Source organism: Miniopterus natalensis, chromosome 12 (assembly GCF_054644295.1).
Source record: "Miniopterus natalensis isolate mMinNat1 chromosome 12, mMinNat1.hap1, whole genome shotgun sequence".
Taxonomy (NCBI): domain Eukaryota; kingdom Metazoa; phylum Chordata; class Mammalia; order Chiroptera; family Miniopteridae; genus Miniopterus; species Miniopterus natalensis.
Window position 1 is genome coordinate 7,948,534 of NC_142092.1, and position 13,592 is coordinate 7,962,125.

The 13,592-nt window shown below is 41.0% G+C and overlaps 1 protein-coding gene across 5 annotated transcripts in view; it reads left to right on the forward strand.

The window, feature by feature from the left end:
• Window positions 1–13,592, forward strand: part of LOC107545089 (uncharacterized) — a 31,563-nt gene that overhangs the window by 2,450 nt on the left and 15,521 nt on the right. For 2 of the 5 annotated variants that reach the window (XM_016223127.2, XM_016223128.2), the window contains exons 3-5: window positions 342–419; window positions 12,727–12,853; window positions 13,322–13,417. In XM_016223127.2, coding sequence (XP_016078613.2) covers window positions 387–419; window positions 12,727–12,853; window positions 13,322–13,417 — 256 coding nt within the window. In that variant the 5' untranslated portion in view covers window positions 342–386. Of the gene's footprint in view, window positions 1–341; window positions 420–9,891; window positions 10,872–12,726; window positions 12,854–13,321; window positions 13,418–13,592 lie in introns of those variants that run through there. The other 3 variants (XM_016223130.2, XM_087822584.1, XM_087822585.1) reach the window with 2 other exon arrangements.

Below are 13,592 nucleotides of genomic sequence, written 5' to 3' on the forward strand. Positions count from 1 at the left end.
GTCCTTTGGCCTCAGGGCAGATGTGGCTGGGGAACTTCTGTTTTCAGTATGTTAGGTCACTTTATTTCTCAATGTGAATGCTCACCTGAGGCCCTTTCCACTTAAGTCCACACAGTGACAAAGTCTCACCAGCTGCTGGGGACTTCATTTTCCAACCAATCGTTGGGGCTGAGCCCCCTGCTGGCCCAGCTCTGGGGGCCGTAGTTACAGGACGCTGGTTAAGGATGAGCTACTGCGATGCCCTACAACCTGCCTTCCGTACTGCGCCTCACTCCTGCTGAACCGGGATGCTAGCTGGAGGGGTGATCCTCCTAAGCACCCCCCACTTTTCTCTTCCCCAGCTCTGCCTGTGCACGTGACTCAACTCTTGGACGAGCACGAGGAATATGGCTCCAGGGCTCCTGACAACCAGGGATGAGGTGAGTCCTGAAATTCCTTTCTAGCTCTTGCAGGATGCGCCCATTGCATTGTCTTGTCCTAACACCTTGCTGGTATTAGGCCGTACCTAGCCTGACCTTGGAGGTGGGGCCCATCTTACCTGGAGCCTTCTCTTGGACTCCTCTGCTTCATTCACAACTCAGGCATTCACCAAGTAGGAAACTTTGATTGAAGTTAAGTTAAAAATAGTGGATATTCGTGCTTATGTGCCCAGCAATATCTGGGGCCCAATAAAATAGAGGAAAGCTTTTGAGGGAGGAACTGACTGTGCCCCCTGACCAACCCCCTAATGGACTAGGCCAGGTGAAGAGCTGAGGGAAGGCATTTCTGTTGAAATGGGGCAGGAACCATAGTGTGTCTCAGAGTCTGGGTGACTGACAGTCTGTCCCTCACCATATGGGAAGCTTGGAGCTGCCAGTGGCCTTTGGTCACATCAGTTTTCTCTGTGTAGAGGTTAGGGTGCTGTTGCTTGTGACTCATGGATAGATTTAGTTTGGCTGGATCCATGCTTTATATTTATATTGGAAAATTACATCTAAAGGTCTGGATTGCCAGTTTCTCTGAGAACAGAGTATTTTCCCCTGTCCTACATCTACACTCCTGGTGGATGACTGGTGGCTGGAGCCAAACTGTCTCCACAGTATAGTCACACTGCTTTCGCCCCAAGGCTGAGGCGCCTGCTTCACTCACTCATTATTTGTCTGGCCCCTAAAGGTTTTGCCTTCACCCCCTCTGAGCCTGGATGGAGAAAGTTCAGGTAGGAAATAAATAGTAACTGAATGAATATATGTCCTAATAGAAAGATTTTCTAATCTCTAAGACGGCAACTTGTCATAATCAAATGTAGTTAACATTTACTGACCACCTAAATAGATGCCGCTGGGACACTTCTGTGCTGGTTGTGTCTGTTACACAACGAAGCGACAGCTGTGCTAATTCAGATTTGTATTCCCTGTTCTATTAATATTTCAAAGGTAGATATTTATTTATTATTTATTTATTTATTTATTTATTTATTTATTTATTTATTTATTTATTAAAATATCTGGGGAGTGCAGAAAAACTGCTCTTTTTTAAAAAAATATATCTTTATTAATTTCAGACAGAGGAAAGGAGAGGGAGAGAGAGAGATAGAAACATCAATGATGAGAGAGTCATTGATCAAGCCCGCAACCCAGGCATGTGCCCTGACCAGGAATCGAACCCCGATTGCCTGGATCCTAGGTCGACGCTCAACCACTGAGCCATGCCTGGCCAGGCGGTAGATTTTTTTTTTAAAGAAGATGCGAACTTGGTGTTAATACTGGGCTCATATGGTAGCTATTTGCCTGTTACTATGTAAGTTAAAAATGTCTGTGGTTTTGATTTTATCTGACATCATTGAGAACTGTGTGTCTCTCAACTGTCAAACATTTTATACCTGTGGATAAATGTGTATGTAGTGCATATAATTCAGAATGCTCCCTATCATAACAGGCAAACTTTTTTTTGTATGTTTCACTTTCCCACTTCTGGTGTTAATAAAGAAGCATTCTTGGCCAGACTGGAATGCTCTACCAGCTTACTTTTCCCATCCCTACTCTGCCACTTCCTGTGGGACCCTTAGCATACCCTGAACTGAATCCTGTCTATAACCAACATCTCTCAATATACAATTTTTCCTTTGATTCACTTCCTTGTGAAAAATTGATGCCAGGCACGAGCATCTAAGTGTGTTAGTTTTTTAAGGTGAAGTTTCCATAACCGTAAGAGTGTCAGGCACTCAATATACTTGTTTCATAAAGGACCACTATATTAACTAATTTTGAAAGAATGAAGGAAGGGGTTTGTTTTGCTGTTTGTTATTTGAGGCATACAAGTTACATATGTTAGGATTCTTTAAATTGCATTTCCAGGTACTTTGTATGTGTTGAATCTGAATTATATAGAATATTCTGGCCTACACATATAATATGACACTTAGCCATTTCTGCTCAGGGCTTTTTCCTGAAAGGAGAAATTGTAATACTGTATTTCCACCAACAGTCCCTTCAGGTATTTCTAACATGCACTTCAAAACTCTCCCAGACTCTACCCATTACACAGTTCCAAAGCTACTTCCACTCTTTTAGGTGTTTGTTACAGTACTGCCCCACTCCCAGAACCAAAATCTGAATTAGTCTGCTGGGGCTGCCACAACAAAATACCTAACTGGTGGCTTAAACAACAGAAATTAATTTCTCATAGTTTTTGAGCCTGGGAAGTGTAGGATCAAGATGCCAGCTGACTTGGTTCCTGGTGAGGGCTTTCTTCCTGGCTTGCAGATGGCTATCTTCTCCTTATGTGCTCACCTGGCAGAGACAAAGAGCATATGAGAACTCTGGTGTCTTCCTTTTCTTATAAGGCTCCAGCCTATAATATCAGGGCCCCACCTTTATGACCTCATTTAACGTTACTTCCTTAGAGGCCATATTGTTATTGGAGTAATTGGAGTCCTCTTCCCCACTGGGTGCTTGGGGTAGAGTTCTTATAATATATCGAGAAAATTAATTTTCTCAGACTCACATGGAAAAATGAGTGATTTTTATTTGTGTTGAATTACAATCCTGGGTTTCCAAAGACGCATTTCCCTTAATCCAGTTATAGAAGTATAGCTGGGGTTTGAGTAGAGCTAGAAGCAGAGTCGGAGTCCAGAGTTTCCTTTCCATGTTGGAGCCAGGTCCAGTTCAGCACCAGGCTAGCAGCAGTCCATTAGTCCATTGTGTTTTGCCAAATACAGGAAAGTGTGTCCCAGGCAATAAGAGTCCCAACAGCATAAGAGTAACCAAGAGAGCGAACTCCTTTGTTTAGAACCCATGCAGTGGCCATGCCCGTTCTAGCCAATGACCTGTTCCCCAGTGTGACTGAGAGGAAAGCACCTTTGAGACATCATCCCATCTTTACTGGGCATGCATCTATTCTCCCCTTGTCCAGTCCCTTCCCTTAGCGATCTGCAGGGAATAGATTTGTGGCTCCTTCAGGAGTGTAAAGCTTTAGCTTCCTGATGAAGCTGCCCAAATGACATGCCTATAATGTTTGGCCTTCCCTTTTGCTCCATTCCTGTATTAATAACTAGGTTAATTACAATGGCATCAGTATCTCCAAATATAGACACATTGGGGGTTAGGACTTAACATGAATTTTGGGTAGACACAGTTCAGCTCATACCACCCCATAAATCTTGTGAATGTGGAAAAGCCTTTAGTCGACATTTACAACAAGCATCAGAGGATCCACAAGCAAAAATTCATAGGGGTAGGGAGAACCCTATAAATACAGTGAATGTGAAGCTCTGGATTTAAAATCAACATGCAAAAGTCAGTTGTATTTCTGTACATTTCCAGTGAACTATTCAAACAAAAACTTTTTAATTCCATTTACAATAGCATCAAAAGGAATAAAATACTCAGCAGTGAATTTAACGATTAAAGCAAAAGACTTGCTCACCCAAACTACAAAACATTCCTTCAATTACAGATGACCTAAATAAATGGGAAGACTTCCCATGCTTATGGATTGGAAGACTTAATATTGCTAAGGTGACAGTAGCAGTGAAAGAGATCTACAGATTCATTCCAGTGCCTATCAAAATCTCATGTATGTGTTGCAGGTCTAGAAAAACCTGCCCTAAAATTCATTTTGAATCTCACAGGACCCTGAATAGCCAAAACCAGTTTAAATGGAAAAAGAACAATTGGAGGATTCATACTACCTGATTTCAATTCTTAAGACCAAGCTAAAAACAGTGAGAAAATGGTTGTATTGCCCTAAGGATAAAAATATAGATCGCAGAATAGAATTGAGAGCTCAGAAAAAATAATCCTCACATATGTGGTCAATTGGTTTTTGGCAAGGGTGCCAAGTCCATTCAGTTGGAAAAGGACCATCTATACAAGTGGCATTTGGACCACTGGATATCCACAGCTAAAAGAACACACTTAAGATAATGAAACATTAGAATGCCTCTGCAAAGAAACAGAAGTTATGGTGAATAACTATATGGAAAGTTCAGAACTGAAAAATACTTACCTGAAGGAAAAGCTTAGGAGATGAGCTTACTAGCAGATTCGAGGTAACAGAAATGAATGAACTAAAGGATAAAACAATATAAATTACCCAGTCTGTACAACTGGGAGAAAATATACCAGGGAGAAAATGAACAGTCTTGAGAACTGTGGGAGTGTAACAAAATATCTAACAGTTATGCCTTTGTAGTTCTGGAGAAGTGAAGGACGACAGGGTTGAAAAAATATCAGAAGAATCAATGGCTGCAAACCTCCCAAATTTGGCAAGAGATGAAAACCTATAGAATCATAACGCCAAGTGTATGTCAAACATTATAAACCCACTGAAATCCCTGCCAATACACATTATAATGAATCTTTTGAGGACTAAAAATGAGGAAAACACCTTGAAAGCAGCCAGAAAAATATAACACATTTTCCTCATAGGTTAAAATCTATTAGAATGGTAGTGGATTTCTCATCAAACTACCGAGGTTAGATGGAAAGGGTGCGTTGCTTTTCAGGGGCTGGAAGAAAAGAATTGTTAATGCCAAGCCCTGTACCAAATGAAGATACCTTTCATGAGTGAAGGGTGAAATCAGAAAACTCTGATGAAGGAAAACTGAGAATTTGTTTCCAGGAGAATGAGTAAAGGCAATTTTATAAACAAAAGGAAACAATAGGAGAGGGAACCTTGGAACACATGTACCCAGTGAAGAATTACCATAGCAGGCTTCACACTTCTAGCCTTGGAAAGTCCTGCTGGGTATGTCATCCTTTGGCTGGCATCAGGACCTTGCACGTCAGGAGGGGTAAATACAGTAGGCACTCCTCCTACAGATAAATTTTCTAAGCTAATTTTGGTGGTTGAAACAATAATTACATGGTCTGATGTGATTCTAAAAGTATACAAAGGGAGAGATTAAAGACTGTTTGGAAGCTACACTGACACTCTCCTGGGACCAAACTGGAATTACAATTAAATATTTAAAAAACCATCCTGAATAATCAACTGAAACTGAAGACCAGCTGGAGAGCACCCTGATAACCAAAGAGGAAAAGAGACCACATAGAGACTGGTAGAGAGTGCAGAGGCATGAGAGTGCTAGCTGGGCTCCCATAAGCAGCAGCTGAAGGTGCTGAGGAATATCTCAGCTCTGGTGGATTCCCACTGAGGATTCTGGGGTCTAAACCCCAGGCTGGGCTTCCCAGCCAAGAGCACCAGAACTGACTAAGGTGCCCACATAACATCTGGCTGTGAAAAGCAGCTGGGTTTCTGTCTGCCAGGGAGAGAAAGCTGGAAATGTAAGCACCCTCTTAAAGAGCCAACACACAAAGTTTTGTGTGCAGCCACTCACCTTGGACTCCAGCAGAGGGAGGACAGAGTGTGAGGAGAATTGAGGGTTGTGGGCTCTGGAGATAAAGCTCAGAGGACATCTTTTTGGAATACTGTGCCAAGTCATTCCCCATACTGCTGAGGCAGAACTTTACCTTCCAAGCAGCTTTTGCCTGAGGGGGAAGCAATTGCTCCACCCTGCTGGAAAACCTCTCTCCATACCCCTTGGAGTTTCTACAGCCTGAGGCTCATTAAGAGACTGATAACAACCAGCCACCCCACCCTGTGGAGTTTCTATAGCCTGAGGCCCATTAAGAGAATCAGATTTATCAGCCTGCTGGCTGAGGCAGACTTCAGAGTGATTTGAGCCTTTGCCTGAACTGCTTCTGGACCCAGGCCTTGGAAAAGAAGACTTTGGTGTGCATCTCGGTGCTGTCCAAATGCACCCAGCCCCAGCAGAGGGGATCTCAAGCCGTGGGTTGTCAATAGTTCCAAACAGGGTACTCAAGGAAAGTCACAAACAGCATTTGACATTGGCCTGCACCAGAGACCCTCCAAAAAGACTGAGAGTCCTAGCAGGACTACCTAATACATAGAAACAAACCCAAATAGGCAGCCAAAATGGGGAGACAAAAAAGCCCCAAATGAAGGAACAAGAGAAGTCTCCAGAAAAAGAGCTAAATGAAATGGAGATAAGCAACCTATCAGATATAGAGTTCAGAAAACTGATTGTAAGGATGCTCAACAGCTTGAAAAAAAGATATGGAAACTATGAAGGAAACGAAGAATGACATAGCAGAAATAAAGAAAACATTGGAAGGAATAAGAAGCAGATTAGAGGAAGCTGAGGATCAGATCAGCGAATTAGAAGACAGGGTAGAAAAAGTCACTCAATCAGAGATCCAAAAAAAAAACCACACAATTGAAAAACAGGACAGTCTAAGGGACCTGTGGGACAACAGGAGATGTTACAATATTTGCATCATAGGAGTGCCAGAGGAGGTCAAAAGTAAGCAATGTTAGAGAAGCTGTATGAAGAAATAATGGCAGAAAACTTCCTTAACCTGGTGAAGGAAAAAGTCACACAAGTTCAGGAGGCACAGAGAGTCCCAAATAAGAAAAACCCAAGGAGGCCCACACCCAGACACATCATAATTAAAATGCCAAAAATACAAGACAAAGAATCTTAAAGGCAGCAAGAGAAAAGCAATCTGTTACCTACAAAGGAGCTCCCATAAGGCTGTCAGTTGATTTCTCATCAGAAATTCTACAGACCAGAAGGGAATGGTATGAAGTATTCAAGGTAATGCAAAACAAGGATCTGAAACCAAAACCACTCTATCGAGCAAAGCTATCATTCAAAATAGATGTTGAAATAAAGAGCTTCCCAGACAAAAAAAGGCTAAAGGAGTTTATCACCACCAAACCAGCACTGCAGGAACTGTTAAAAGGACTGATATAATTAGAAGTAGAAATAGAAGCATTGCAAGAAATGTTAAAGGGACTGCTGTAATAATAAGAAGACATAAAGAGGGAAACATAGGCATAAAGAATTAAAATGGCAATAAATTAGGACTCATCAATAATAACTGTAAGGACATTAAGGGAGGGATCAACGGCAATACAGTCATACTTGTGGACTTGAACACCCCACTGACTTCACTGGATAGGTCTTCCAGACAAAAAGTCAACACAGAAACAGTGGCTAAATGGCACACTAGATCAGATGGATTTAATTGATATTTACAGAACATTTCATCCCCAAACTGCAGAATATACATTCCTCTCAAGTGCACATGTATCATTCTCAAAGATAGACCACATGTTAGGACACAAAATCAGTCTCTACAAGGTCAAGAAGATTGAAATCATATTAAGCATCTCAAGATCACAAGGGTATGAAATTAAAAATCAACTACAATGAAAACACTCAAAAACATTCAAACACATGGAGGCTAAATAACATGTTATTAAACAATGAATAGGTTACAAATAAGATCAAGAAAGAAATTTAAAAAACTTCCTGGAAACAGATGAAAATCAACATACAACAACCCAAAATCTATGGGACACAGCGAAAGCAGTCCTGAGAGGGAAGTTGATAGCACTGCAGACCTACCTCAAAATCAAGAATTTGTTTTAAAAATATATTTTTATTGATTTCAGAGAGAGGAAAGGAGAGGGAGAGAGAGAGATAGAAACATCAATGATGAGAGAGTCATTGACTGGTTGCCTCCTGCATGCCCCCGACTGGGGATTGAGCCCACAACCCGGGCATGTGCCCTGACTGGGAATCAAACCCTAATCGCCTGGATCCTAAGTCAATGCTCAACCGCTGAGCCATGCCCGTCCGGGCAAGAAAATTTTTAGTAAACTATCTAACCCTACAATTTAGAGAATTATAAAGCTCCCCTGTGAAGCTCTCTGGACCAGGGCTTTTTTTGTTTGTTTGTTTTTAAATGTTTTTATTGATTTCAGGGAGAGGAAGGGAGTGGGGGAGAGAGAGAGATAGAAACATCAATGATGAGTTATTGATCGGCTGCTTCCGGCAAGCCCCCCACAGGGGCTAGAGCTCGAAACCTGGGCATGTGCCCTTACCAGGAATCGAACCTCAATATCCTGGATCATAGGTCAGTGCTCAACTGCTGAGCTGTGCCAGCCATGCTGGGAGTTTTTTTTTATTACTGTTTCGATTTCATCAGTTGTTATTAGCCTCTTCAGGTTTTCTGATTCGTTCCGATTCAGTTTTACATGATCTCACTCATATGTGGAATCTAATAAGCAAAATAGACTGAGGAACAAAATAGATCCTGAGACATAGAAGTATGGAACAGACTGATGAATCTCAGTGGGAAGGTGGGCTGGGGGAGTGGGTGGGGGGAGAGTAATCAAAGAGCTTATATGCATATAGGTATAACCCACGGACACAGACAATAGTGTGGTGAGGGCCTGGGGGAGGGGAGGAGCAGATTCAGGGTGGAGGGATCAATGGGAAAAGGGGGGATATCTGTAATACTTTCAACAGTAAAGTTAAATTTTAAGAAAATAAGTGTATTCAAGTGAAGTACTTAAGAAAAATTACATTTTAAGTCAGAAAGGCAAGAGGATGTATTGAGAGGTAAGGTTTTTATATTTCATTCAAACTTGTAAAATGACATGACTAGTAGATTGATAAGTTATCTATTCATAATGTTGCACCTAGAATAACCCCTAAAAATGCTATACAAAGAGATATACTAAAAAACAGTATAGACAAATCAAAATAGAATTTTTGAAAAAGCTCAAGTAACCCACCAGAAGTCAGTGATAAGAAAACTGAAACAAAATGAACAAACACAATTAGAATCTCTAAATACACCAACTGAAAGAGAGACTGGCACAGTGGATTTAAAAAGTCCTATGTGCTGTCTAAATGAAAGTTCAAATACAGTGTAACTAAATTAAAATACCAGAATAAAAAAGGTGCATCATGCAAACAACCAAGTAAAGCAGGAGTGACTTTATGACTACAAGGTTAGGTCGATCTCAAAGCAGGGAGAGTTACCAGACACAGAGGGTCAGTTCACCTGGAAGACATTATGCTCCTCACTGTATATGCATCAAATAACAGCTTCAAAGAGCTGAAAATTGAAAGGAGAAATAGACAAATCAGCAATTCAAGACTTAAACACCTTTCTCTCAAACACAGAATAGCCAGACCCAAAATCAGTAAGAACTTGTCAACACCATCAACCAACAGAATCTAATCAACATTTATAGAACATTCCACCCAACAATAACAAAGTACATACTATTTTCAAGTGCCCTCAAAAACATATATCAAGATAGACACATCCTGGGCTGTAAAACAACACATAAAAGAAAACAAAAGTTTGTTTACTGAAACAAGTTTTAAAAAATTGAAATCATACAAAAGTGTGTTCTCTGACCACAATGGAATCAAACTTGAAATCAATAAGAGAAAGTTAACAGAAAAATCTCTAAACACTTGGAAAATAAATAACACACTAGAAGAAATAATCTATGAATCGAAAAAGAAGTTTTAAGGGAAATAAAAACATACATGAAAAGGAAATGCAATATATCAAAGTGTGTGAGATGCAGTTAAAGGAGTCCCAAGAGGAAAACCTATAGTACTAAATAAATGTATATGTTAGAAAACAGAAGATCTCTTAAGTCAGTCATCTAAGGGTCCACCTTAAGAACCTACAAAAATCTACCTTAAGAACCTACAAAAATAAGAGCAAAATAAACTCCTTAGAGTGAACAAATGGAAGGAATTAATCAGTATAAAGGCAGAGATCAATGACACTGAAAGTAAAAATACAGAAAAAGCTGAAATAAGAGCTGCTTCTTTGAAAACAAAGTTGACAAACATCCTGCAAGACTGACTAAGAAAAAGACACAAATTACCAGTATCAAGAATGAAACAAGGAATGTTGCTACAACTCTGTAGCCATCAGAAGAATATCCACCCATAAATTTGAAAACTTAGATGAAATGAACCTATTTCTTGAAAAACAAAAACTACCTTAACTTGCCCAATATGGAATAATTTGAACAGCTGTATAACTTTTAAGGAAGTCCAATTTGAAATTTTAAAACTCCCACAGAAGGACTCTGTAGGCCCAGGTGATTTTACTGGGGAATTCTGCCAAATGTTTAAAGGAGGCTTAACACCAATGCTAGATAATTTCTTCCAGAAAATAAAAGAGAAGGGAACACTTTCCAATTCACTTTATGGGGCAGGTATTAAACTAATATCAAAAGCAGATAAAGACAATAGATAAATCTAAAACTGGACATCAACATGTCTCAGGACTATAGACATGAAAATCCTTAGATTATTAACAAATTGAATTCAACAATATGTAAAAGCAACTATACACCATTACTAAATACCATTTATTACAGGGATACAAGACTGGATCCATATTTTAAACTCAGTTAATGTAACCCACCATGTTGACAGACTGAAGACCAAAACCACATGATTCCATCAGTTGGTGCCATAGAAGTATTTGACAAAATTCAACACCCATTTGTGAAAAGAAACAGAACAGTAGGAACAGACGGTAACTCCTCTAGTGTTTAGAGACGTCCACAACAAATCTATAGCTACTATACTTGTTATTGCTAATATTTATATAACAAAATTTCTTATTTTAACTATTTTTAAGTATATATTGGGTCCTTGAATAATGTGTTTTCCTTCAATGTCATTTTGTTCTAATGCTGAGATACTGTAGGAAATTAATTCTGGTTTATATCAATTGGCCTATGGTAAAATGATTACACATCATTTTGCTTAAAGTCAAAGAACCTATGGAGAATGTTAAGTGAGGAATCATTGTGCAGTTCAGTTGCACTAAGTACATTCACAGTGTTGTCCAGCCGTCGTTCTCCATTTCCAGAACTTTTTTATCTTCCCAAAGTGAAAGTCCATCCATTAAACAATAACTTCCCCTTCCCCATTTCTCCCCAGCTACTGGTAACCTCTATTTCACTTTCTATTTCTATGAATTTGCCCGTTCTGCTTACCTGCTATCGTGGAATCAAACAATATTTGTCCTTTGTGACTGGCTTACTTCACTTAGCATAATGTCTTCAAGGTTAATCCATGATGTAGCATGAATCAGAATTTCCTTCCTTTTTAAGACTGCACAATATACAATTGTCTGTACATAATACATTTTCTTTATTTATCTGTTCATAGACATTTGGGTGTTTCCACCTTAGAGCAAATGTGAGTAATGTGTTATGGACATTGGTGCACAGCTATCTGTTTGAGTCCCTGCTTTCAGTCATTTGTTGGAGTCTACAGTAAACTGTATGTTTAACTTTTTGAGGAACTGCCCAAGTCTTTTCCATAGAAAGCACAATTTTACTTTTCTCACTAGCGATGCACGAAGTTCTCATTTCTCCAGTCCCTGCCAAAAACTGTTCTTTTCTGTCTCTTTGGTAATAGGTGTCCTAATGAGTGCGATGTGGTATCTCAGTAGTCTTAATGCTGGAGACATAAAGTTTCCCTCCTTATATCAACAAGGCAAGGATGTCTGCTGTTACCACTCTTATTCATTATTGTGCTAGAATAAAGTCAAGAAGAGGAAATGAAATGCATACAGATTCTAAGGGCAGAAATAAACCTGTCCCTTGGGCAGGTGCCATAATTTTCCATGTAGAAAAATCTCAAGGAACCTAGGAGAAAAAGTACTCTGAGAGCTAATAAGTGAGTTCAGCCAGGTTGCAGGACTGAAGATAGACAATCGTATTTCTGTTTCATAGCAATGAACATACAGTCACTGAAACGAAAAATATAATTTAAAAAAGAGGAGAAATTCTTAAGAAAATGTATATAGGACTTGCATGCTGAGAACCCCCAAATGCTGATGAAGGAGATCGAAGAACATCTCAGTAAAAGGAGACACAGCAATGAGTTCATGGAGTTGAGTCAGCATATAGTAAAGATGTCAGTTCTCCCCCAGTTGATACATGGGTCTAATGCAAATCTCGTAAAAAATCCAGCAGTATTTTTAGTTGCTACTGATGAGTTTATTCTTAAGTTTATATGGAAAGGCACATGCCCTAGAGGAGCCAAAATGAAGGATGAAGTGGGAGGAATCAGCCAGCTGATTTCAAGGCCTACTGCATAGCTACAGTCATCAGAACTGTTTTTGACAGCAGCACAGACGTAGAGATCAACTGAGCAGAACAGAGGACTCCTAAATAGACTTACCAGCAACGTGGGCAGGGGATTTATAGTGTTGAACACGTGGCATCGGGGTTCAGGTTAGAAGCCGGATCTGTGGGCCTCGTCCAGGTGCCCCATGGCAGCCTTCTTGCTGCCTCTGCGCTGGTTAGGAGCTTAGGTAAAGTGGATTAGTGGCTGTGGCTGGCTCCTGGGTGAGCAGGGATGTGTTTCTGTTACAGGCATTAATAACCTTCAGAGATGTAGCTGTGGCCTTCACCGAGAAGGAGTGGAAACTACTGAGTCCTGCTCAGAGGACCCTGTATCAGGATGTAATGCTGGAGACCTACAGCCACTTGGTGTCGCTGGGTAAGGACGGCCCTTCTCAGGCCTTGGAGTCTGCCTGTGGGCATTTCAAGATCTATGCAGCAGCCACCATGCTTTGGGCTGAGAACGAACAATACTGTTGTCCCTTTACCCCCAGAAAATGTCTGGATTCTATAGATTTGGAAGTAGTGGTTATTTATGGGTGTGTATGCGGAGTCTTACTGCGTTTCATCCCATTAAGTGACTGTTTCCAGGCCTCTTCCTCCCAAGAGATGGTGCTTCAAAGGGGGAATATTTTTTCACTCAGGCACGGGGAGAATCCATGTACTGCCTTTAGGGCCGGATTACCCCCTCCCTCAGTCATTCTTTGGTAGCTTTCAGAGAGCCTTTGCCCTCCTGTGGGCTTCCTCACCCCCTTCTGGGTTATTGCATTCCCCAGCTGACTCAGTTCTGTGACAGCCTTTTAATCCACTAGCACAAGGTCACCTTGGTTTCTTTTCCTGTGAGTAGGAATTGCCTTTTCCAAACCCAAACTCATCACACAACTGGAGCAAGGGGATGAGCCCTGGAGAGAGGAGCGCGAATGTCTTCTGGACCCCTGTCCAGGTGAGTGGGAAGCACCAGGCAGACAAGGAGACAGCCCCGAGGCGCTCAGCAGGTGCGGAAGGAGTAGCGCCTGTGAGCTCCTGGGGGGAAGCTCTTCTTCAGGCCTCCCTTCCACGCCCTCCTGCTCACCCCAGAGAGGGCCTCCCTGGCACACTGCCCTCCTCCCCCACTCACT